Source organism: Cuculus canorus, chromosome 1 (genome assembly GCF_017976375.1).
Source record: "Cuculus canorus isolate bCucCan1 chromosome 1, bCucCan1.pri, whole genome shotgun sequence".
NCBI classification, from domain to species: Eukaryota; Metazoa; Chordata; class Aves; order Cuculiformes; family Cuculidae; genus Cuculus; species Cuculus canorus.
The window spans coordinates 193,777,564-193,804,523 of NC_071401.1; the positions used below are offsets into that span (position 1 = coordinate 193,777,564).

At 40.4% G+C, this 26,960-nt stretch overlaps 1 protein-coding gene across 4 annotated transcripts; it reads right to left on the reverse strand.

Annotated features, from left to right (window-relative positions):
* Positions 1-139: 139 nt before the first annotated feature.
* PUS7 (pseudouridine synthase 7) lies at positions 140-26,282 on the reverse strand. Of its 4 annotated transcripts, none has more exons than XM_054082943.1 (19): positions 26,162-26,282; positions 23,875-23,976; positions 22,169-22,247; positions 21,107-21,500; positions 19,192-19,276; positions 18,969-19,070; positions 18,244-18,388; positions 16,270-16,287; positions 13,813-13,924; positions 12,492-12,569; positions 10,366-10,494; positions 10,016-10,141; positions 9,660-9,721; positions 9,094-9,254; positions 8,096-8,222; positions 7,249-7,350; positions 4,115-4,244; positions 2,922-3,013; positions 140-2,237 (listed from the first exon to the last, which is right to left on the reverse strand). In XM_054082943.1, the coding sequence occupies exons 4-19, from the start codon at positions 21,469-21,471 to the stop codon at positions 2,101-2,103; spliced, it is 1,971 nt and encodes a 656-aa protein (XP_053938918.1). In that variant the 5' UTR covers positions 21,472-21,500; positions 22,169-22,247; positions 23,875-23,976; positions 26,162-26,282; the 3' UTR covers positions 140-2,100. The 4 variants fall into 4 exon arrangements, with proteins under 4 accessions (XP_053938918.1, XP_053938928.1, XP_053938934.1 ...); XM_054082953.1 differs by having other exon boundaries at positions 23,870-23,976; XM_054082959.1 differs by having other exon boundaries at positions 23,831-23,976.
* Between the last annotated feature and the right edge of the window lie 678 nt (positions 26,283-26,960).

Here is a 26,960-nt window from a genome sequence, read left to right on the forward strand (position 1 = left end):
GCAGTCAGGGCGCACTGGGGGCGGGGCTGGTTGCAGTGCGCATGCGCAGTGCCGCGCCACCTTCCCCCGTGCGCGGCGCCCCACGGTCATCCGCAGCGTTACGCCCGCCACTTCCCGCAACGCGCCACGCCCCTTTCCCAGTTACGGCACGCTGGAGAGGTGGCTGTTTACAGTGCGCATGCGCAGCGCCCCGTACGCATGGGCAGCTCCATGCCCGCTGCTTTGCCGACAAGCGGCGCCTCGGCGCTTCCCGGTACGTGGGGTGCTGGTCGCGGAGCGGGCGTCACGTGCGGCCAGGAGCGGCCGGTCCTGTGTCTCGTGGGGAAAGACCCCTTGCCGCTTCCTCTCGTGAGGAGACTAACGGCAGAGGTCGAGAAACCGAGGGGAGGCACGGAGAGGTGATCACCGAACACGTTCGGAGCTGTCACATGGGGCTCAGTGCCATCGCTTCGCTCAGTTCACGTTCAGAGACGTTTTCCTACCCTCAGCTGAAAATGTGCAAGTGAACAGCGACTTAGCATCGAGTTTCTTGTGAAACTGAGGAAATCTGTAATGCAAACGTTTCCATCATTTGACTGACGCGTATGGTGAAGAGATCCCCATCCCCAGGTTCCAGTCAGTACTCAGATGAACTCAGTCTGTTTAAGATGTGAAGACAGTAATGATGGAGATCCTTGACAGCCTTTCAGAAGATGCTCAGTGGAATTGCTTTGAACGTTGGCAGCATCGCATGCAGCCATGTGTCAGCTCAGAAGGGAACTGTTTTAAAGGTGATTGTAGCTGATTGTCTTCATTTTTTAAAAAGTTACAGGCGCAGTCTTGAATTTTTTGTGTCTGACCTCGTACTTCCCAATGCGAAGGGCCATCAGCCACCACGGTGTGGGCACCATCATAGAAAGAATCATAGAATAGTTTGGGTTGGAAGGGATGTTAAAGCCCATCCAGTTTCCAACCCCTGTGCCATAGGCAGGGACACCTGCCACACCACCACGTTGCTCAGAGCCCCATCCAACCTGGCCTTGAACACCTCCAGGGATGGGGCAGCCACAACTTCCCTGGGCAAACTGTGCCAGTGCCTCACCACCATCACAGTATAAAATTTCTTCCTCCTACCTAATCTGAATCTCCCCTCTTTCAGCTCAAAACTGTTACCCTGCATCCTGTTCCTGCACTCCCCGATGAAGAGCCCCTCCCCAACTTTTCTGGTACTTTCTAGGTACCAGAAGGCTGCCATAAGAAGCACTGAAATACTCCACAGAGACTTCTCTTTTCTAGGCTGAATAACTCAAACTCTCTCACAGTCTGTCCTCATAGGAGAGCGTTCACATAATTTTAGCCACACATTTTATTTGGTTTAGAAAGAAGCTGAAAATGCAGTGTCTTCTACAGCACCTTCATTTTTTTTTCTGTCAGAAGCCCAGCTCATCCCCTGCCAACAATGGGCAGACAGAGATGTGAGAAGGAAGAAGTTACTGACACATGCTTAGGCGTTCAGGTTAATTTATTTTCAGTACCTGTTAGTTGTTACAAGTATAAGTAAAGCTGGAAAAGACACACAAGTATTTTCTCAATGAAAAAGACCAATTAACAGCTGTACATCTTTACAGCATGTAAAAAGTCTTAATAACAGAATTCTCTACTGCATCAGCACAAATACTAGCAGCAAAAATTCCTGCAATATTAATGTTCATCAGTATCTTCATTTTATTGTAATTTATTTTCCTAAGCTGTTATTTAATGCATTTGAAAAAACTCAAATGTGTGCTGTACTCATGAAAACATTTCAGTGCTTGCCAAAAAAAGTACCCAGCAAGCTAAACATTCTTCCAGGTCTGAAACTATTACAAGTTCCCTTCTTAAAGATGCACCCATGCTTACAGCCCAAGCAACTTACTCATTCATTAAAAAGCACCAGTCAGTAAGATCTATATTATATTACAGCCACCATCTTGCAAATGACCACTGAAGTTAAATGCTAGCACTAATAAAAACTTAAAAAAATACAAATCTCTTGCTACCAATCTTTAAAGATTTGTACATAACATGTAAATAGGAAATCTTTGTATACATGTTAAAATCTAAGTCACTTTTGCAGTTCATTCAGCGTAACCAGGTGGTATTCAGTTGTGTCTGGTTTTTGATGCTTGTGTCCATTTTCAAAACTTCTCGAATCGCCATGGTAGCGTAAGTGGATGGGGGAAGGGAGAACTCCATCTTTAGTGCCCTGAATTTTCCATCTGTCGTAAGGGGTAAAAGGAGACACAAACCAAGAAAAAAAAAGTTGTTAGGGGAATAAGTAATGCTTATTCTGGATGCCATCTAAACCAGGCTAAATCTTCCACAACCAGCCTATAAAACAAATCAGCTACCATCACTATGCTCCAACTTACAATCCATAGTGGAATTTCATAAAATAACTTCTTTTTAACGAGTGGCTTTTGGGGGGTTTTGTTCTTTTAAAAACAAAGTAAATGTTTGTTCTTTGAAAACTGAATTCCTAGACTTTCTTTGCTTTTTCTGGAAAGAAGTGTAAAAAGACCTTGTGACCAGAGTTGTATAAAAAAAAAAATTCTATTGAATTCTTTTAAATATTTGAGTAGTCCCTTATGTTCAGCACAAATAACACCTACTGAAGCATACAGACAATTTGTGGCTTAATTCCACCTTTGTGCATTTCACAGATATTTATTGCTGAGTATTTACATTTTCTTATAGACGTGAATAAAATCAAGTAACAGTCAATACAGACTGCTAGAAGACTTTATTTGATGGTTAACTTCAAATATCTTTAATATTATTGTTTAGCAGTCAAGTAAAATGAAAAAAGATCTTCCTTAAAAGAGCTTTCAATATGTAGCAGTTCAAAGCAACAGCCAGAACAAACTTCTGTTTTGCAAATATTAGCAGAAAAAATAACTTACCTGTAGGAAGAACTGGTAATGGTTTTGCTTCCAGCTTATCCAAATCCGTAGTAAATAATGGGATTCTGGGATCATCATATGCAACGACCTCCCTTTATAATACACATAATCAAAATTATAATTAAAAAATCTTTATTTGTAATAAAAAATATATTTTAATTATTTTATTATATTATTATTATTTATTATTATTCTAATTTGGCAATTAAGTTTGGCAACTTAAATGGAATTAATATTCTAATAAAATACGGTAAGGCAGTATTTATGACGCAATAGCTGCTAAAGCTTTATGTAGAAGACTTGCCTCGGTCTGATGAAGATTATTTTTAAAATAATAATTTATTGAGCAGTTTCTTTGCATAACTCATCTGTTGTCCCTCATGGGCTGTCAGGATTTCCAGCTATACAAGAAGCACAGCCTATGAAATTATGGGAAGAATGCTGTCAGTACTCCAAGTCTAGGAATACTTGGAAGTACAAGGGGAAGCCTTCATTTTGAAGCAAGCCATCTAAACTTCTTTTAAAGGGCTTAAATACATATTATACCCTTTACGCCATTTGTTTAACAGAAAGTATTCCATATGTTGAGGCTGAAAAAGTAACTTGGAAGTCGACAAACTTTAAACATCACCACTAATTAAAGTGTAAACACTTGTATTTTTTGTCTCCCTCCTAAACCCTCTATATTTTTGCATCAGTGACCAAATCTTCCTGCGTATTTGTACAGCCACCTGTGTAAAAGGTATTATTCAGTTCTCATATGACAACTAGGTTCTATCTCTAATGACAGTGACTTAGTAGGTTTAAGTGATACGGATCTTTCTAAATGACAGGCAGGTAGTAGGAGACCAACATTCTCATAGCAAGGCTACAAAAAAAACCCCTTTTGAATATTATCTACCGTGGTTTCAACATCAGTAATTATGAAGTCTTCAGGCAAGGAGTTTAACAACTAGACAGGTGTCTTGACACTCACGCATCACAGAACCACAGGACCAATTAAGAAATAAGGTTATGGTTCAACTTCAACTGCATAAAAATCACAAGGGAAATGCAGAGAGATTTCTCCCCACCTATGCTTCAGTCTACATGTACATCCTATCCCAGGGTTCAACCTAACCGTTCTTGTACATTGTCATCTCATATATACTCTGTGCTGTCAACTGAAATGCAACTTCCTTTATCCTACTTACCAGGTGACATTCTGAGGTCGAATGATAATCTTTCTGTATGCTCCAGAAAGTGAATAATCTCTGACCTTATGCCTCATGTTGTTGATATCAAGATTGTCAGCTACTAGCATTTCCTTGTAGGCCTCACCAACTGCAAGAGAGGAAAATAATAGAAGAGAACGTAATGCAGCTGATTGAAACAGCCCGTTATCATGCATCACTCCTTCCCTTATAGTTTTTAGCATATATAGGACAAACGTCACAAAGATGTTTAAAATTACTGCAAATCTTACCACCTACAATGTTTGCTTCTACAACCCAATTAGTAGAGGTGGTAACCAAGAAAGAATCTTAGCAAATCAAAATTTCAGCTGAAATCAATTTACAAACAATTTTATTGACGTTTCCTTGACATCTTATACATGCTTTCCAGTTACCTAAACTTGGCAAGACTAATCTCAGGTATGTGGAGAAAAAAAACCAGGCCAGATTCTATTTCTGAAAAAGCAGCAGAGTGAAAGAAGTGAAGAGAGACCTCTGAAGAAATTATCTGGTAGTGACCTTTAAGTACACTGCAAACAGGAGTAATTCTATTACAGTCCTGTATCGTTAAGTAACGGGGTGTGCACGCACATGTGGGGAAGACAGAGGGCAATGGAAATACAAGAATATACTAAACTCCTGTCTGGTGTCTTAGATTTGCAGTGCGATTGCCAGCATTACTTCATGCAGTTGGGAATTTTGAATGAGAGTGAGCTAGGCTTCACTGTGGGCAAATCCCAGTACAAATATATTGAATGTAAAAAATGGCAGCTTTTCTTTCCAATCTTTTAACTCAACATAGTTCAGTGCCACACCTCAGCACAAGCAAACAGATCTTTATCTTCCAAGTGTTTCAGAGACAGGGCTTGGCTCTGACAGGCAGACAGTGTCAAGAGACCTGCTTGCTCTTTAAGGACAATCAAGTACAAGAGCAGTTCAACCCAATATTGAGAAAAACAAGTATATGTATGGGGAGACTGGTTTGACTAAGTGGGGAACTCATGACTAAGCTCCTATGTTAAGGACACATACATAGATGAACACCAGGGCCAGCTACAAAAAAGGATGATACAAACATAGGGGTAAACACAGCCAAAACTCAGCTAGAGTTGAAATAAGCAACAGACATCAAGAGTAAGGAGTTAAACTGCAACATCAGGAATGAAAGACTACAACAAGGAAAATGTCAGCCTGCTGCTGAACGGAGTGGCTGGTCTAGTGACAGACATAAGATTGATGGTCTCAGCACATCCTTCACCTCAGTCTTGACCAGGAAGGTCTCCCAGGCCTCTGTTCCTAAAGGCAAGGTTCAGGAAAGTGAAGGACTACCAGTAGTGGAAACAGATGCAGGCTGAGAGCGCTAGCTCAAGTCATGGCAGTTTTCTCTGCCATCTATGAAAGATCACAGAAATCTGGGGAGGTCTTGGGTGACTGCAGAAAACCAAGTGTTGCACCTATCTTCAGAAAGGGCGAGGATGGCGATTTAGGGAATCACAGCCCAGGCAGACTCACTTTGGTGACTGGGAAAAAAAGTGGAGCTAATCCTCTTGGAACATGTGTCTGGGCACACGAAAATAATAGTGAGCATGTTTTTAGCAGAGGCAGGGAAAAGAGGAAAAGAAAAACCAAGAAAGCCACCAACTTAATGCCTTCTATGATGAAATTGCTACATCTGTGGATGAGGTGAGAACAGTGACTGTTGCCTGCCTTGCCTTTAGGAAGGCTGTTGACATGTTCCCACAGCATCCTTCTGTCCAAGGTTAGAACATTACAGTGAGTGGACTGCTAGATAGGTAAAGAACTGCCTGCCTTATCATCTGAAAGGATAGTTACTACTGGTTTGAGCTCTACCTAGAAGCTCGTTACAAGCAGAGTTCCCTAAGGAACTGGGATGTGCCCTGTTAAATACCTTTATCAGCATATGTGGAAAAGGAGCTAGAATTCACCCCAAGTTTGTAGACAAAATCAAGCTGGGCTGGCAGTCGATACACCCAAGGGCAGGACTGCCATTCAGAGGCTAGGACAGGCTAGAGGAATGGGCAAAGAGGAACATGAAGAAACTGAACAAGGACAAAGTCCTGTACCCGAAAGCGATTAACTCCTTGCTTCAAGGGTAGGGAGCAACTCTGCTGACAGTCAGCTGGGACTCCCAGTGGAAAGGAGACTTAAGAGAAAGTCTTGGCAGCAAAAAAAGCTAACAGCAACAGGAGCTTAGCCAATAGCTATACCAAGAAACAATTACTGCCCTTACTGGGCACTCATGAGACTGTACTGGACACGCAAGTGCAAAGCAGATGCTGATAAACTGGAATGAGTCCAATGGAGGACCACCCCATTGGGGTTGTAGTGCATTGCCTGTGAGAAGTGTTTGAGAGAACTGGGCTTTTTTTAGCTTAGAGAAGACTTAGAGGAGAACTTAGAGGCTGTTTGCTCTTCAAAGTTTCAGATCTGACAAGACAGAGCCCTGAGCAAGCTGACCTGAATACAGCACTGACCTTGCTTTGACCAAAAGGTTGGACCAGATGGCCTCCTGAGGCTAAAATGATTCTACAGCTCTATCCCTTAATAACAACATTGCATTGCATGCAGATAATTACAGATCACTCAACCTATTCCATTAAAAGCAATTTAGATTCAATACACTTTATATACAGGAGATTAAATATATGCTCTTTTTTTACAGCATTCATACAGGTTAATATGTAATTAAACAGATCTGGTTCTTTTTCCTAACTTCAAGTGTTTGCTTGGGTTTCAAATACTAGAATTTTGGTTTGTTTTCTGATTTAAAAATAAAATGCATATACTTTTAATTAACATTTCACCATTTCTTTTTCTCCTTGAGCCAAGATAAATAATTTTACCTCAGTATATTTCTTTGGAAAAGCTCCTAGCTAAAAAGAAATATGAAACAGATTTATGCTAAATGAAGCAAGTTACAACGCAGACTTATTATCACAATGGGAGAGGCTGACAGTAATGTATCAGAGCTCTGAAATAGTGAAATATTTTTTAATGTTCACCAAGATTGCATAGATCTCAAGTTTTTAGGAACAATGTTAAAGCAGACTTATATTTTCAGAATGAGTATATAAGGTAACAGTTAGACTTACTTTTATGCTTTGGATAAATAACATCAAATCCAGGCAATGGCATCACTACATCGTGGATAGTGTAGTTATCAACATCTCCTTCTTCGATATGAACAGCTGTGGCTACAATCAAGGAAGAAAAATGAGAGCAACCAATATGCATGCCTGTTACAGTTAACATCAGCTAAATTTAAAACAAACCATTTGATGGAAACAAGCCTACTTCAAGAGGGATGACTACTGTGTTTTATCCCCACTTAATAGAGAACATTTCCAAGAAAAGAAGTAACAGTCTTCAAGACTGTCACAGTTACCTGCAGAATATCATCAGCCTGGTTTCCAGTGACTTTTATAGCTGAATGAAATAAGGACTGCTAGATGAACAGTCCTCTAACCAGGCATCAGGCATACATGAAAGAGAGATACTGTGGATATTCTCACTCCAGGAAAATGCCAGAGCAAATCCAAGTGAAGAAAGGTTTAACTGTGCAGAGTCTCTGCTTTGCAAGATACTAATGCAAACAAAAACTTTTGTGGTTAAAACATTTATAACATCCTTCTATAGCTCTCCATAGCCCAACTAAGGTTTGAGCTCATTCTTAAGAATCATCAGTCCTTCACAGCTTCTCTTTCCTACCCAGCTATTTTGAAAAACAAACGAACCAAGAGCTCGTGGAGGTGTAATACCTAACTTCCAATCCCTTGCAAAATTTGACTAAAACTGGCAAATGGATTCAGAAATCACTGGACCAAAACGTGTGAGAGGGAAAAGAAGTATGTATGCAGTATCTCATAACAGATAGATGCCTGATTTTCCTAGGAATTTGAACTACAGAGCATGACAGGCTTTTTGTTTGTCTAATTTTACCTCCTTTAAGTGTGAGATCTCCTGGTACAGCTCTAAGCCCGTATTCTTCTATTCTCTTGCTCACCATGTTATTCCATACATAACTCTGGTAGCTATGAATATACATTAACCGATTATTTCTTGGTATCTAGAAAAAAAAGGTAAAGAAAAAAAAGTGAAAGATTAGAAAGATCTATTTTCATTTTTATCTCTCAGTCATAACCAAAACAGCAGATATTTGAAATGTAACCATCTCCAGCAATAAGACTAACACAAATTCTTGCTATACAGGTTTGTGTTTTGTTCATTATTTGGCAAACGGGTATGTGAAGAAATAACGCTTTATACATTTGAAATACACATAAAAAAACCTCTGTACTGAAAAAAAAAAGCTTTTTAGTTAATTTTTATTATTCAACAGCTCAAACATATGGGGCTATTATAAAACACTGAATTAATACTCAACCACTCGAAATCCTAAGTAAACTTTGCAGTTGTGAAGACACACGGTTATTCTAATTATCTTATTCGTAAACTAGAAATTATTCCTTGGCTCCTACAGTGGTCTCAGTAGTTCACTGCTGATGAGATATTTTCTCCAAAGAGTTGATCTTGATTACAGCACTTGAAAATAACACTCAGACCCCTACCTCTATGTCAAGCTGATTCGTTAACACGCTATCAGTTTGACTTAAACTTTTGAAGAAACAGAAAAATTCTGATACAGAACATCTGCACAATTCTCAGAGCTGTATTATATGTGGTTACTAAGTCTAACTGTATCACTTTCAACCGACCAGAGATTACTGTACAAGCTGGAACACTCCTTATGCATACATTATTACAGGTGTCATCAGTCACCACGCAGCAGTACTTCAAGCAAAAAAGGCAGAATAAATGTAAGATTTTATGCTTAACCTTCTACTCATCAAGCACCTCTAGGTCTATTTCAAATTCATTGCAATACCATCAAAAGAGCATTTGATCAAGTAAATACCCCACAGCACTTTTCCACTCACTATGCCAAATGCAGAGATTATGTTCTTCATTCCATACTTTAAGAGTCCGCGTAGAAGTTGTCCTTCCACGCACCTTTTTACAGGTAGTTTCTTGAGGGCTGCTGCTGGATCTTTCGTTTTTGCCCATTCTTCTCTGCATTTTACTAAGTATCCCTTTTCAGCTGGAACAAGGATGTAAAATAAAAATACTTTAACTACACACCAAAAAAGCATCCACCTCGACTTTTATTAAAACAGTTGAAAAACTTAAAAGTTTCAGGCATGGTAACTAACACAGATTAACAGAACCACACAATAATTGAGGTTGGAAGGCTTCACATGGAGCCTGAGCAGATTCTGGGTATAAGCATTCAGGTCCCTTTCCACTCCCACTGCAAGAAACTGTGCAGCAAGGAAAGAGAAGCAGAAAGGCACAGAGTCTGATGATTACTTGTCCATTGCTAAACTGGCTGAAGTTTAGCAAACATCCTTTCAAATTGAAAGAATCTAAAAGTGGTTTTCCTGAACTTACAATTCTTGGAGGAGGAGAGGCAGAAACATTTAATTTATGATTTTTCAGTCCTTACCTCCTGGTCGTGGTTTTAATATCAAATCCATTACTTCATTCCAATTGTTCTGTAGAATAGCTCTAAGATTCAAACAAGAAAGTGTATTAAGAACTGACTAAATCTATTTTTAAGGAGATTTAGCCAACTGATCAAAAAAAAAAAGTAGTATAATTTTTTAGATTTATGCAATATTAAAAGTAGTGGTATTATACAAGATACCTGCTGAAGCAAGCTCAGAAGGAAGTTCTTTCTTGAATCTAAAATTAAAACTGGCTGTTCTGGCACATGCAACATGCTAGAAAAACATTTCCCAAAATAGACAGGGATAATTTTTTTATTTTTTTTTTAAATAAAAGGATGAAAACAAGACATACCTGCCAATTTGATAGGTAGGAACAGCTGTGGTTCCAAATCTTTGCATTCCATAGTAATTAATGAATCCAATTTCCCTCAGAGAGTGCATTGCTTGCTCTATCTGGTCATCAGTTCCTGTTATGTTTCTAGCATTAAAAAAGTTACAGACAGGTTATTATTATCATCTTGTGATCCCATAATAATAAAGCTCATAATCAACATCACATATTATGTATCAAATTCAACAGACCCCTGCCAACAGAAGGACTTTTCTTCTTTTTCGTAACACAAGGTGCACTGATATCTCTTACCATTTTAAAGAAAAAAAAATAATCTAACAGAACTGCCTAAATACATACTAACATATTACCTGAGAACTACAGTGAAATGGTTCCCTTGCAATTCTCCCAGTTTCAGGGGATGGTTCTTGTAACTGAAATTTCCTAACTTGAAGTTCATCAAACATTTATTCAAATGAGCAAGTCTCTGTGCAGTGATTCTGAAAAACACAAAACCCAGACAACAATACTTAGAACAACAACCTATGCTTAGAAAGGCAGATAATTAAATAAATATAGAAATGCCAACAATTCAAAACAAAAAGCAGTGAGTCCAGTTTCCCCAGTTTTCTATTGCTGCCTTTTCAAAGTACTTTAATGAAATATCTGAAAGAAAAGAACAGGTAATTTTTATAGCTACTCATACAAGAGAAAAATGTATACCATGACAAAGACTGTTAGTACTATCTTTGGACATCTATGTTACAGTATGTACTCCAAATGGGTATAAACTGGGTATATTATGGGTATAAACTATAGAGGGGCAGATTTAGGCTAGACATAAAGAAGAATTTCTTCACCACAAGAGTGATGAGGCACCGGCACAGGTTGCCCAGGGAAGCTGTGGCTGCCCCATCCCTGGAGGTGTTCAAGGCCAGGCTGGATGGGGCTTTGGGCAGCTTTATCAAGTGGAAGGTGTCCCTGTCCATGGCAGGGCAGTTGGAACTAGGTGATTTTTAAGGTCCCTTCCAACCCAAACTATTCTATGGTTCTATGATTCTAAAAATACTAATATGTTGCAATATTGACATATGCTGTACCCCACAAGCTGAAGTCTCTTTTATTTGAGTACCTACCCCATGAATACACTCCAGTTAGCGCAGTGATAAAACACAGAACTTCAACAATTAGCCACTGTGTAAGCTTAGTGCAGACAAAGGAACATGAAATCCAATCTATCACTGGTATCTGTCATTTTTATTGCTAGTACTTCTGGAAGCATGCCCTGTTGTTTGCATCACCAAGCTGCTCTTTTGACACTTTCTCTAAAATTTATACCACGATAGACAAGTTTATCAGCCAGCATGGCCAGAGTACTCAGCTCAAAGCAGGCTGATAAGTTAAAAGGTTTCCCCTGCACGATCCTTCTCCATGGCTGCGTGGGGGAGTCAGGGACTGTGGCACTGCTGAACAGTCATCACAAATGAATATGTTCTCCCCCAGTCAATGTTTACAACACTCCAAAGCCTTTGGACACAACATTAAATGCGATTGTGTTAAAAGAAAAAGGAACGGCATCTGAGATGGCTACACCACTAGCCTAGTTAATTCTCATCACTTTGCAAACTTGCCTTGCAGCAACAAGAATCTGGGGCTTCTCACAATTCACAAATTAATAATTCTGGTTTTATATGCAAATGTATGCCCAGGCAAACCACTGGGAGGAAAAATATGAGCAATTAAATAGTGAATGTCCTCCTTTTAACAAGGATTTGATCAAATTTCTGGCTCACAGACCTTGGAATTCTTTACTTGAGGAGGGTGCTTTTCAAAGAGTTATAAAGAGTAGGCCAGGCAGAATATTGCAGATATGGTAACATATGACTGCAAGACATTCAACATTCTCAATTATGGATGTAACACTAATTTCATGTGTCCAGAAACCATATAGTTATCTTGGAATATGACAAAACAAATTTTATTTTCTCTTAGTAGGTGACTTATGAGAGTAGGTTAAGGCAGGAAAAATTCCTCATTATTTTTTGTCCCTTCTAACTACTCACAGATGAGCAAAGGCAGTGGTTGGCCTTCTCTGGAGCTGTTCAGAGTTCAGTGAGGAAAAAAAAATGGGATTTCAGCTGGAAGAAGGAGTAAACAAAAGTCAGGAAGGAAATGGGACATAATTTTCACTGTGTCGTTCTGTTTCTCTTCTGTTACGTGGGAGCCATGTAGCGTAAAAGAACGTAGGGAATCTGGCCCTCTGCTTCAGCCAAATACATGTATCCAGGCTATGACTCAGAGCTCCGCTGACTGAAAACACTAGCAATCACCACAGAATAAAAAAGGATTATAGCACCTTCATTAATACATGTACTTTACAACATCAGGACCTGAATCTGCCATTTGTGTTGCACGTATACTGAGTCTTCAAGGTATTTAGCAGGATGTTTGAGCTCTCATGGTAACAGCGTAAATACTGCGCTATACTTTCACTTACCTAAGAACAGCGATCTCTTGAACTGTTATAGCCCTTTTATCTTTAGTTCCCATGTAGGAAAATATGTTTGGCTTCACTCTTAAAGGCAACAGCAAGAGATATTATGTTTATTAAAATAGCCACAGAATGAACATAATTTTCAGTGTAATTACCTAAAATTATTTAAGTTCTATATTAAAAATAGATATATTTTCCCCATAAACAGGCTACAATTTGACACGTGATGCTTTAATCTCATCTATAAGTCCATAAAACACAGGAAACCTTCACTCTTTTAATTATATTTAGACAGATTAACTTCCGCCACAACTATGCTTTCAGATAAGAGCTCTGAAGTACTACTTTATACACATCCACTCAATGCCTGCAGCCACCACTAATTTCACTAAAAAGAAATTCTTCCTTAAACTTCAAATAACATGTCTGTTTGAATACCACGCATGCATGTTATGAGAAGTTAATTTAAAAATGGATCTGTTTCTTTCCTCGACAGGAAAATTTCCTTCCCTTCCCACTTTTGTAGTTTACAGCCAGTATCACACAGTGAATATTTCCAGTGATTCTGCCTGTAGGTAGCAGGGGGGAGCAGGATTGCCATTACATACATTTTTCCACCAAACTAAGCTCTCTTTTCAAATACAAAATACTAGTAGTATACTAGTTAGAGTCTAGATTACAAACATTTGGTTTTGGACAGGAAAGGAGGGGAGAAATGGAGAAGTCTTCCTGTGAGTAGATCACTGAATTGACCCAATTTTAAAATAGTCCTTTCTCTGCAACTCACTGTGTTCACATCATGCCTTTGGCAAATCTTTTTGTCGCTTGTCACTTGATGGGGTGAAAGAACCAAGACCGTGTTGCCGTAGAGAAATGAATACATGGACAACAGTTTACCAAATGTAACTGCTTAGGAACTGATCCATGTATGATCACAACAATATCTGACAGGTTCATAACATACTTGCATATGTTCACATACTCAGAAAAAAATGGCTTTTAATTCAGCTTATGCACAGCAAGGCTTTGAGCTGCCAAGCCTTTCACGGATCAGCCAGCTTCAATTGTGGTCCTTTTTCCTACTAAAGTAGTAGAGTACAATCTTTTAAATTTCTTGGAATAATTTTGTTCCATTCTCACCTCCTTCTAAAACTTCCAAGTTTCAAATTTGATATTCCAAAAAAACCCTTTCTTTTAAACAGTGGCTACAAATCAGGCAGTAGTGTTGCTCTTACATAATTCCGAACCGTAACATTTACAGTAACATGAAGCACAGAGGGGAAGGACTGTATGCTGGTCAGGCTTGCAGAAATAACAGCCTTACCTTAAAAATTTGGATAGGACATTAATGGCATCCATAGTATCCTTGTTCTCCTTGTAGAGTACAAAGTGGCAGTAGCTTCCCCTAGATTTTGGCCAAGAGTGTTTTCTTGGATCTTTAAAAATAAAAGGTTAAAATTTGTAAAGTGTCATTTAAAAAAAAAAATAATTAATATCCTTGCCATTGCAGCCACATTTAAAACAAATATGCAATGGTCAATTTCTGCTAATTTCCACCTGCTTTTTTTTTTAATTAAAAAAAAGTGAATTACTGACAGCAAAACCTGCAAAACACATTAAAAAAAACCTTTTCTCTTTCCACTGGGCTGTAAACTTCTCTTTACCCAATTCTGTCACCCAGAAAATCTTGAATGAAATGGTGGCAATTTCTTTGTGATGAAATTATCTAAAAATATGCCCTAGTCATTTATCTGCCACTTTGGCTGATGAAATATCTCAAAAACATTACTGTTACACTGACTTTCAGCAATAAAAGCCACTCCACATTTCATCTCGTGGCTTCTGTAACTAACAGGTGAGGAACACTGGAGCCCTGTTTGTGGGAAGACTACAATTATTATTTGTAGTACGAACATATTGTTTATTTCTGTAAGATTTTTTCTGCATGTCATGCCAAAGCACGGTATGTCTACAAAAGCTTAAAAAAAAGTATATTCATAAAAACTCACTTTAAAGTGATTTTTTTAAAAGTCCTATGGGAGAGTGAATTCTGGCACAATGCAGACATTGACAAATAATCCAAGCCAGATACTGTGCCGTGTTTAGAGAAGGCCAGAGTGTGAGATAACTTCAGTTCCTGCAGACTAACAATTGATTTACAATTCTGTGCAATTATTCGGCATTTTCTGGAGAGGGAAGAAAACTGTCAATGTATTTGTCAAGCTTTTGTCACACAAAAAAGTCTCCAGAGATAAAACTTCCCTTTTACAATCATCCGCTGTTGATGGCATTACTTGGAAGGAGTACTGATTCTACACAGGTTTAGCAACCAATTTTGAAGTGCTTTGTTTATCAATTCTTTGTTTTGCAAGAACAAAACTAACTATTTTAAGTAAGAAGTCCTTTAACTCTTGGTAGCCTCCAAGCACACATTCCTGGTTTTGCACAAAAGGGCCTTAAGCACCTTTCATAACAGCAAAAGTTAACTGAAAAAGCTAGTCCTGTTCCAGTATATCAACACCACTGCAGGCAGGAAGCGTTTGGGATATTTTGCAATTTTTGTTCACATTAGTTTAATAAAGCCCAGATATCCCACACAGACAGTGAATGTGTTTAATTTTCAGGAAACTTTCTGGTAAAAGTGAATCCTCCTTGCTTTTTTTGAGAAGCTGCCATCCATACACACACCTCTGCAAAAACAATTTTGGATGCTACGGTATAAAATACTATAAACATGGTTTTAATCCTTTAAAAATTATTGCAACGCTTCCCTTGTACTGTCTGTTTCTAAGCAAAGCCCCTACGCAGTTTCCTACGACCTAAACTGAGCAGTATGGTCCAACACCTGTTAAGAGACCTCCTGCTGATCTCCCTTCTGAGCCACCACTGCTCTTAAACACAGGCAATAAAACACTGCCTTTTGCTTGAAGAGCAAATGAAGAATTCAGTAATTAAAAGGGAAGAGAGGAAGACAGCATGATTCACAAGGTAAGTCTTCTCCAGCTGGAATCGTTCTTTAAATTTAACTAATCCATCTTGCACACAGTCATTTCAACACCCTTCAAAAAGTGAGCCCTAATCTGGGCTAACCTAAAAGGACTCTATAGATACTATATATACCAACAGGCTCCTCAGGCTTTGGTCATCACAGTCACGTTCCTATCCACTGCACTGCCGGCCATGCCAAGTACTGGGAGGCTGCAGCTACTGTCACGATATTTAACTGTTCCTCACCCAATACTTGGAAGTAATCAACTGGGCAGATGGACAAGAGGGACAGTTTGCAGTCCTTATGGTTATGTTTTGGAGCCACATTACATTTTTGATAGTAAAATCCTATTTCCAAGCCCTTCCTCCAAAACTTTTCCTGCAACTCAAGGGCTGGAAACTCTTTTTTAATATCAGGATGTATGATATATACTTTTAAAGTTGTGTAAACACAGATAGCGGTGCCTAAAATACAAGGCTGAAGGGCAAAGGCTTTGCTTAATGAAATCAATGGAAAATTTACCATACATGTCAATCGGTTTTGTCACAATTGATCATTCACATTGCTTCTTACTGGCACACCTTCTTTGCATCGAATGACTACAGGCTACACTGCACTGGGAAAAAGAGGTAGCACAAGCCAAATTCTTCTTGGTTTCAGGGAATTTTAAGTATCACTTATGTGTCAGATTTTTTAAAGAACTGTTACTAGTTTGGTCAGTGTTGTCACTGTTTAGGAGGTCATAATGGTTGGCATTTCATTTTGTTAGCATGAAATGTCAACATCTCTTACCTGTTGCAGTTCTGACCTCTGTCCCAATGCATAGCATAAAGAGCACAAGAGAGTAGCATTTAATTTTTAGGCTGTCAAAGGGTTTTTAGAGGTGAACATGCAGGTTTATGGTTATGGGATTGTTTATGCTTTAGGGAGCATCCAACAGTTAGGTGGTGGATGACAGCAATTTAGACAGTTATGCAATGGAATCGTGCAGAGGCAAACAGTGAACATATGGAAAGCTTCAGTCGGGGATGCAACAGACTTCATTTGTGGACAATGATGAAACGGCAGTTTACTGACAATTTAGTAAGGCAGTATTTTATGTATTTTGGGTGTAAACTTACTATAGACACAAAGCAGCTTCTAATTTTAAATTTTAGGAAAGTATGTTTGGTAACCTCTCACGTTATCAACAAAAGTAACCAGATATCTCAGCTAGTATTCAAACTTTATATGCTTCTGGAATATTTCTTGCCCAGGGAACCCACTCAGGACTAAGACATGTTAATGGCTACATAGACATGAAAGATAGGCATAACCCTGACTAAAAAGCACTTGCAATCTAAAATCCTACATTCACAGGCAGTTACACACGCTCACTGAAACAGCACACAGCTCCACCAACATGCACAGGTGTTCGTAGCATCACAACTTAGGAATCCAAGTATAAATAGATGATGCTTCTCTGCATCACAAGATGGTGCTCCAGATAATGTTTTAATCCTAGAGACACATCACTAAATTATCTTCAGTGTATTTCAAATACTTAAATTCTTTTATACAGTATCCCTTAAATCAGACTGGTCAGCTTAATTACAACTACTTAACTGTAACAATTGTTAAAGAATAGAAGCAGCAGAAGGAAAACGTGGAGGTAAAGCCATTACAAACCAACAGAGAACAAAACTGGCTGAGGAGAATTCTGTTCTAGTATACATACTCCATGCACAGAGCATGCAAACATACAAACTTTCTAAGCATGGTTAAACAAGATACATAAACACATTATCATTGTACCAATAAAAGGACAACATTCCCATATTTGCATAGAACAAGCCTTAAAAAATAACAACCAAATTGATGTGGTGATGGTGTTACTTCCAATTTGAAATAATGGGATCTCCTTATTCTTTGTCCACCTCCTTCATCTTTAAAATGAAAGGGCTAGTTTACATACTGTCATTTGTAGTAGGTTGAAATGATATAGGAATGCAATCAGTTTATACTGAAAGAAACCTTAATACCTTTTGTTAACTGTGCAACATTCTGCATGCAGACAATCCTCTCAAGTCACAGTAGCAATAATTTTGTAATAACATTCAATGATGTAGAACACACTAATATATCCCCAGTAAAAAACAGTATTTGGCCTTGCCAAATTAAGGTGGATAATCCTTCGCTACATTGATTATTCCAAAATAGTAACTGTGATTTATAATGAACAATTTCCTGCAAATATCATTAACTTTGGAAACAGAAGTAGCTGTAAAGACCACGGAAAATATATTATATTTATATAAAACTATAACTCTGAGAAAACAAGCAAGTACTTGGCTCTATTCAAGTCATTGAGAATTCTGTCATGGATTTTCAAGACAGTCAAGATCACTCCGTATTTCAGCTACAATCTCTTACTTCTACAGTGCACACTTACACACCCAGGTAAGTTCATACAAGTTAAGTTCAAACAACACTGAAAATAAAGCCCCTCTTTTGTCTGTTCCCACTAAAATAGCAAAAGATCCTCTCACTTCCAAGACCGCTGTATTTGACAAATTATTTGGAAAGAAAACCAAATAGAAATATAAATTTGAGACAATCCTTGTGTTCCTCGTCATTTTAGATGCACAGCATCAGTTGCAAAGAGGAAAAAGCAAAGCCAGATGACATTAGGATATGCACTCCACTTGAAGTGCTTACTAATGGTTATTTATTTTTGGAATTATTTTAGCATTTACTTTACCCAACTGCTGTGATACCAAAACTCACTTGCCAGTGCTTTTTTCCCAGCAGCATGATATGCAATAATGTATTTTTTCCCATCTCGATCTTCTGTTTTAGTCTCCAGTCCTGGAAACAAAGACTTCACAGCCTGATGGATAACTGTTCTTTTTTCTTTGGTGTCTTCAATCACCTGCATTAATACAAACACATGCAGGAACCAAATAAAGTAATACAAAAGGGGAGGGAGTCTCTCAAGCATATGGAATATTTGGATGTTTAAAAATACGAGGTATTCATCTCATTTTGTAGCTTCTTCTTTTCCTTGTTACCAAAGAGTGTATTTATCTTCTTTTCTATTAAATCATTAAACACTGACCTTGAAAGTAGTCTTTTCATCAGGATGGATGTTTTATTTCATCCTTCTTACATAATTATTCTATAAAATACTACTAGACACAAAACCAAAATACTGCAAGAAAACTTTAACACCACAGAAATTAAGATGTGTATTTGAATTCATGCGTACAGTCCCACTGAAATCAAAATGACAACACATGTCCATGAATTTGAGTATGTCTGTAAGACTTTACAGAATTAAACCCTAAACTGGAAACACTTCATTACTACCTGTTGCATCATGTTCAAACTGCTCTTAAACCTTACATGCACTGGAAAGTACTTACTTTCCACTCACTCACTCACTCACTCACTCACTCACTCACTCACTCACTCTTTCTCCCCTCCAATTTCATATCATTCATTAATTTTACCTCTATAGCAACACTGGTTTCCTTATTCTTGAGAAGCTGGAGCTCCTCTAAACGCTGCTTGTCTTCGTCTGACAAAACTGTAAATGTTTCTTCTGATGGGTCCTAATACATATTTGGGGAGGGAAAAACAAACAGCCAATAACCCTCACAGAACAACTTTCAGCCTTTTCATGCTTTTACTTAAAAAGCATACCCATTACCAAATCTTCACCTCAAAATTTACCTCATCATCCACGGGAACAGAAAAGTCATCTAAATGGATCACACGTCCATCCTTTCCTATTTCGTGGACAACAAAGTCTGAATATCTGACAGGAAAAAACACGCATTAAATTTGTAGTAAAAAACTAAAATCCAAGATCACATCAAGTGCTTTCCCAAGAAGCTGCTTGTTAGCAGAATTCACTCAAGAAATCTGAATTCACATAATTCAATTCACATAAAGGAAAATTCAGCTGTAAGAGAGCTGTACCTATTCCCACCCCTCAGAAGAATACCACGAGAACACAGAAGAACATCTGGCACATCTAAACACAGCAGACTTCTTTGCAGATAACCAAACACTTGCTGTAGTTATTCTGAGACATCTTCTTACTGAGATGACTAATGCATATCCTCAACCCCAGTCATTACTGACAATTAAGTCTCTACGACATTGCTACAATGTGAACTCAAATGCATTAACTCCATCACTTCAAGTAATCTGCAGAATAAAATGCATGTCAGCCACTCTTTAGGGAAGGCAGGACAAATTCAGCTCTGTTACACATATTCAATTATAGAGAACCTCTTTCAGATAAACAGTTACTCTACATACTCTATGACAGCAAAGAACGTGACTGTGACATTTCTGATTGATTCTCTATGCCAAATAATTAAAAAATGCTGACTTTAATAGAGCACAGACAATCTATGTTGCAATTGCCACATGTTTTTTTAAGTAGTGTTTGCTTGTAAAGGAAAAAAAAAAAAAGTCTTAGTCTATGAATATCAAAAGATGAATAACACTTCACGGGAATGATATCTCCGCCCAAGCCTCCATTTGCCATATCTCTGTGCAGTCATATATCAAGTGGTAGAAGAGTTTTTTGTGTTCTCTCTTTTGTTATCTGTAGCTGTCTAGATGTACTCATGACTCGTACAATAAAAACACGAGGACTAAATTAATGATAGGTGTTGTAAACTAGGATCAAAGGAAAACCATGAGCCCACAAATGTTTCTACCAGCCCGCAACCTTTGGCCACTTTGGTTCTAAACTGCCAGATTTTCCAGAAGGAGGTTCAGCACAGACTGTATAATGCTGCACATAAAGATTGAATGCATACGTAATACATACATATCACTTTATTACGTAAAGTGATCTATGTATGAAGCAAATATTTAAAAACAGGGACTTCTTGGTGCGTAAATAAAGCATCCTTAACTGCTTTGCTAAGTCAGGGCAACAATGATTCTCACTTCTGTGAGGTTTTGTATTTGCACTGTTTTATTCAAAGATGTTATTTAATTTAAAAAATTAGAAGTTTCATTTAAAAAAAAAAAGCTACTAAACCTCAAGTATCTTCTTAAGTATATAATGTAAAATTCCACATTCCAAGTTATATGATCCCCTTTTATGTTTTCTAAGGGACATTACAACTGATCAGACTATAATTTAAAGCCTAACAGACAATCTGACAATATACATGCTTAATGACATTAGCATAAAAAGTCAGGGAAAAGCAAAGAACCAGAGAGGGATGGTTTTAATACCGCTCTCCAGTTCATATTGCATCAGCACCAGAGTGGTACAAAAGGTGGGTGTACTGCAGAAGGTTTTTAGCTGTATGGTCATGCCAGAGAGCAAGACAAATGGCAAAGGTCAATGTAATAATGTACTTCTATTCATATACAGCTTCTTTCTTCAGAGCTATTCCATTAGACAGGAAAGAAGTGGGGGAAAAAAGAAAAAAAAAAGAAAAACAATCTAGAAAAGTCCCAAATTAAACCTTTTTACCAGTCTCAGTGCTAGGAAAAGACAGCGATGAACCTCCCAAGTGGCTGCACATAATCCAGTTGCATCCTGTGAGTCACAAAAGGAAAATGGAGCACAGCGGCTTAATATGAGGAATTAACATACATAATAAGACAAAGTTACCTCTCTTTTAAGATTCCAGAAAACCCTTTATGAGAGCTAACAAATTTAGTTATGCCAACATCACTTTCTGTCAGTCCATGCTTCATCATGTCTGCAAAGCTTTCTGGATCTCCATCTTCATCACTGTCCTCCAGTTCCTCATCTTCTTGCTCCTCACTTTCCTCATTGGGGATTATTTCATTTTTCGTATCCTCAAGCAGAGGTTTATCAGGTTGTTCTGGTACAGTCTCAACACTCTGCCCAGAGTCATTCCCTGTCTTTGACTTCTCTGAGATCTTCTGTCTTTTAATTTCATCTGCATTAGCCACATCATCCTCAGAGCGAGGACGTTTCAAGGATACGTTATTCACTTCTACAGCTTCCATGTTTAAGGCACAGTGTAGGACAGAAGGCCCTGAGGAGCAAGAAGAATGGCTTAATTCTTGACTGCTTAAGAGCAATATCAATACATAGTCTCTTCACTATGTGGATTAGGGATTCTGCACCCCTCAACGGTTCAGGAAAACCACCTGTCTGCATTTTCGAGTTATATATTAAGTAAAGATTTTATACAGCTAGAAACAATCTGCACCTGGGAAGAGAGAGGGGAGATGTTAAAAAGACTTGATGCCCACCTGAGGCAGCATGCATCTTAGGCTACAGAAGAGAGGAATTCAATACTACGCCAACCATTTACCACCATCATCACTCTTGCCAATTCTTACCACAGCTGCATCCAGCCCTGTGCACACAGGTTTTGCTGTCAACAGCAATTTAGTAGCTAAGATACTTTTTTATTCCCAAGCCTTCTGTTATATATGATTACTCTTAATTATTCCTTGTTCTACCAAGATTCCAACTTGTAAGGATTGAGACAAGATCGCTCAGTTTTCCCAAACTCAAAATCTCCTCTTTTCCTTTGCAATGTTCACCTTTTCTAACACACTGTCCCCTACAGAACTCAATGTGGCAGCAATTAAGACCAAAAGATAAGAGGGATGGGGTAACAAAATCGTTGAAGGAGTAGGACAAACAAAACCACAAGGAAGTGACATGATCTCCGAGAAGAACACAACTACTCACACTGGTGGAGCAGAGCTCTGACTCTTCCTTGGCAACTTGAGCTGCCACCTTTGTGTCAGCAGAACTAGTACCTTCAGCTCTGAAAAACAGGAAAAGTAGCTCTCTGAGAAGGTTTTAGACAAAAAAAAAACAACTCTGAAAACACTTATGAATGTGATGACTACAGAAACCAGCCACATCTGAACCCTGGTATTGCTAGCTATACAACTGCTCATACGGAGAAGGTAATAACAAAAACAACTGTAAATGTGTTATCAACCTGATGATACAACACAATATCACTATTTAGTGAGCTACAGCAGAGAAGTTTGGTTATATTCCCATAATTACGAAAGGAGACTGGAACTCCTATGATTAGGCGACGACAGGACCTTTCTCCCAGCATCACTCAGCTGGCACACTGGTGTATTGGGGGTAAACCATGGGTTTTGGTAGCAACGTGCTGCATGGGAGGAGGCCATCAGCTGCCCTGTGCTGGTCGTGTCCAGTTCCAGCGGCTCCATAATGGGCCAAAACAACTGCCTGCCAAAACTCCAACTCATCAGAGGAGCACACGGTGACTCTGCTTTGGCTTATGTAAGAAAAGAAGGAGCTGCCAGTGGCAGAAAGTACAACATGGAGCACAGGAGGAAGCATGTGACAGCTTGCTAAAAAAGACACAAGGGAAGGCACAGGGAAGGGGGCTTTACTGGGGATGTGGCTAGACGCCCACTCATGAAAGGAGGTTCTCCACATCAGAGCAGGGACATCCCTGAGGGGACTGCAGCCTGTGGAGGTGCCCACACCAGAGTAAGGAGATCCTTGAGGGGACCATGGCCCATAGAGGGGTCAAATGGGAACAGAAAAAATGAGAAAGAAAAAGCAGAAAAAAATTTCCATGCAACAACCCCAACCTCCTGCCCCAGCGCTGCCTTGCCCAAGAGATGGAGCGTAACCTGTGGGACCAACCAGGGGAGAGGAGATGACATGTCTGGAGTGAACTTGAGCCTGGGGAAGGTGGAAGAAAGGAATTTTCTGCAAGTTTTGGTTTAACTGGTTGCCCTCTTTGTATCTCACTAGCCAGACCAGTAATTAAAAGATGCTAACTGACAATGAATTAAATTCCCCAGGTCAAGACAGTTTTGCCCACAACAATAGGCAAGTTTCTAAGTTACCAGGATTCATCTGTTACTAAAAAAGTAACAAAACAGTATTTTAGAGCTACACACATCATCCTGTATTATTTCTCCAGCCCCTAGAAAGCATACTCTATTTAATTCTTAAAGGTATGTTTTTAAAGGAAGACTTATTACTAACTCAATAATCATGTTAGCCACCTCCAATTTCATTGCCTGGACTTTCTGCTGCAGAGGTCACAAACTTAGGATGAAGAGGCACTAATAACATTTTAGAAACACCTGAAATGTTTTGCTCAAATGAAGAACTAAAAATGCATGCTAAAGAATGGAAGAATGGACAAAAGGGAAATAAAGAGAGACTCAAAGAACTGTATATGCTGCCTGAAGAGAGGAGTGAAAAAAGACATGCAGAAGAAAAATATGTGGATCAATGCACCTTCAAGCAGAAAGCACCAATTTCAGTCCTCAAATAAAACCAAAATAAAATAAAAATAAAATCCTTCTTTAAAAAGAAAAAAAATCACAGCCGAGACAAGCAATTCACCAGCATTTCCAGATTCTTTTCCTACGTATCCAAACTTACGGAACCTGGGTTATAAAGCACCGATGTGGAAAAGTCTTCTAGATGGCTTGTGAATGTCTTCACATGGTGAACAGAACACCACTCGTCACAGTGAGATCCTGAGACACCTGCCAAAGGAGGTACCAAGACAAATCTTGTGACTCTAAAATAGAATTGTAAAACCTTGTTACTGAACTCAACATCAGCCATAAACACTGCGAAGTTGTCAGATAACGGCCTGTCCTCACAGCAAAGGAACCTCTCAACGAGGTACCATCCTGTGCCATCATCTAGGCCAATTTCTGCAGAATAACTACTTGATGGAGCACATGGAAGCGAAGGGTCACAGTGTGAGTGAGAGGTGCCTGTTATTTTCTGAGAGGTGTTCAACCATCTCAGCCCTTTTCCTAGCAAACAGGTGTTTCCATAAAAGCCAGAATCTGCAAAAATAGCAACTCTGCAGCAATTTCGACAGAGAGCATGTTTCGGCAGAGACTGAATTTACTGCTATAGATAAAGGTCTTGATTGTCCCCAGTGAGGTACGCAGGTGTCACTTCTGGCATGGTACTTCTCCGGTGGACACACGGGCTGGGCTGTGGGGTGAAATGAAGGAGCAGGAGCACACCAGCGGTGGGTGCCAAACTGGTTTCTCATGAAACAAAGCAGATTGGATTAAAAGACGATCGATGAGAGGGGACGATGATAGAGCAGTGCCTGAAAACAAACCCTTCAAGCAGACGAGGAGGCATTGAGAAACCCAGCCCGGCACCCACATGGGGAGCCCCCAGCCCAGTGCCCTTGGACTGACGGGAGGAAAGGAATCCCTCACCCTGGAGCCCCCGGAAATGCCTCTTTCAGCACATGCTGTACTCAAGGTTTAAGAAGCTGTAAACACAGTAACACAATTGAGGGTTACAGGGAATTATATTTTTAACTTCTATGTTTCTCATATGCTATGCAGCGTCCAAGCACAAGAAGGGCATATACAATGAACTTTGGAACTTTCCATTCAGGAATGTGATGGACAGGCCAGTTTTACCAATCTGTATGGATAACAGAGCTGCAGCAGCCTCATGTTCCCGTATCAGCTGTGCACATTCTACTTCTTAGTATCAAACTAACTAAAGGAAATGCAACCTTCTCCGTATTTCTCCACTGCCATCCTTCCTTCCTGATGAAACCCGTCAAGTCCCAGACTCTTTCAGCTTACGGGAGCTACATATGGAAGCATCCTCTCTCTCCAACTCTATGCCATTATGCTCTGAATTCCAGGTGGGGTGAACGCAGAAATATCTATCCTGAACTCCTGTTTTTCAGGCACAAAGGGTGCCATCCATTGGCAACAGAGCTGTAACCTCTAACTCATCTCTTAAAAAATTCTACACTGGCACGTATTTTGCTCAACCAGTGATGTGCATGACTTAACTGGCAGCAAGCTCTAAAACCCATTTCTCCATCTGATTCATCCATGTCTATTTACTAAGGTTGATTTTCACAATTTTTTTTGAGGCACCAAGTAATTTTTTTTAAAAAAAGAGGCAGAAAAACTGTAGAGCCCCGAGTGAAAACAGGGCTTCTCGGAAACTGTCTCCTTCATACTAGTTTTTATTATGGAATTTTTTAACACTTAATGTTAATCTGCTTGTCCAAACCCACTGAATACTGAGATTATGGTGCACGTTCGGGATACATTTTTCAATTGTTAATAATGTGGCTGGCTTATATAAAGAGCAGGGAGCTGGGAAGTAGGGAGCTGGGATCTGTGGAGCGGGGGAGCTGGGAAGCAGGGAGCTGGGATCTGTGGAGCAGGGGAGATGGGAAGCAGGGATCTGGGGAGCAGGGAGCTGGGATCTGTGGAGCAGGCGAGCTGGGAAACAGGGAGCTGGGGAGCAGGAAGCTGGGATCTGTGGAGCAGGGAGCTGGGAAACGGTGCTGGGAAGCAGGGAGCTGGGAAACAGGGAGCTGGGAAGCAGGGAGCTGGGATCTGTGGAGCAGGCGAGCTGGGGAGCAGGGAGCTGGGATCTGTGGAGCAGGGAAACAGGGAGCTGGGAAACAGGGAGCTGGGGAGCAGGGAGCTGGGATCTGTGGAGCAGGCGAGCTGGGGAACAGGGAGCTGGGATCTGTGGAGCAGGCGAGCTGGGAAACAGGGAGCTGGGGAGCAGGGAAACAGGGAGCTGGGAAACAGGGAGCTGGGATCTGTGGAGCAGGGGAGCCGGGGCTGCGGGGGAGCCGGGGCAGGAAGCGCGGTGCCGTCCCTGCCGCGGAGGCCGCGGAGCCGCGTGCGGGCCGGGGGGGGCGGGGGCGCCGCTTACCCGCACAGGCCGGACAGCGGGAGGCGGCGGCGCGATCGGCGGGTCCCGCCCCGGAGCCGCGTGCGCGGGGGCGGCCCGGAGTGTGCCCGCCCCGGGAGGGAGGAGGGAGTCGGGGCAGCGCCCTGCGGCGGAAAGGGGGGAGGTGGGGCGGGGATGGAAGGAGGAGCTGATGCTACAAAGGTGGAGTGTTTGTGGTTTAGGCTAAAGCACGGTTCTGTTCCATCCAAGCCAGTGTGTTCGTTCAAAGTCAGGCAGAACGTCCCCGGCAGCACGTTTTCCTTCAAGCGGGGATTCCCAGACCCGGCTCATCCAACGCCTGGTGTGCAGGGATCCTGCTCTCATGTCTCTCCCGCAGTCCCCGCTGTCAGCGTCTCTCTCCGTCTCAAATGCACGGGCAGGCAGAGCTGGAGCCAGCTCCGAATTACCAAGAGTTTAGACTGTTGGGAAGTTCATAATAACATTCAAATGAGTCCCTGGAAGGTGATAGAATATGCGTAAGATTTCTGGGAAAGTTTATCCACGTGCCTGTAAGTGGGAAATCTCTTCTGTCCCAGGTCTTGTCTGGTCACACACAGCTGATGGAGATCCTCCCTCGCGTTGCCCAGGGCTGATAAAGGATTTGGACTTCTAAAAGTCCAAAACGAGTCTTAGGGTTTATCTGCTGGCATTTTCTGCATGGCCCTGAGCAGCCCCGGCAGCTCCCGTCTGCTCAGCAAGGCCGAGGGCCGGGTCCTGCGCTTGGGACACAGCGCCGTGCAACGGGCCTGGGAAAGGCTGGCTGGAATGCTGCCTGGCACAG

Excerpts from the sequence above, each read along its gene's own strand:
- PUS7 (XM_054082943.1), bottom strand. The coding sequence starts at position 21,471 with ATGGAAGCTGTAGAAGTGAATAACGTATCCTTGAAACGTCCTCGCTCT. Across the intron at positions 9,722-10,015 it reads CCTACCTATCAAATTGGCAG|AGCTATTCTACAGAACAATT; the intron begins GTATGTCTTGTT and ends TTTGAATCTTAG. Across the intron at positions 3,014-4,114 it reads CGACCTCAGAATGTCACCTG|GGAGGTCGTTGCATATGATG; the intron begins GTAAGTAGGATA and ends TGTATTATAAAG.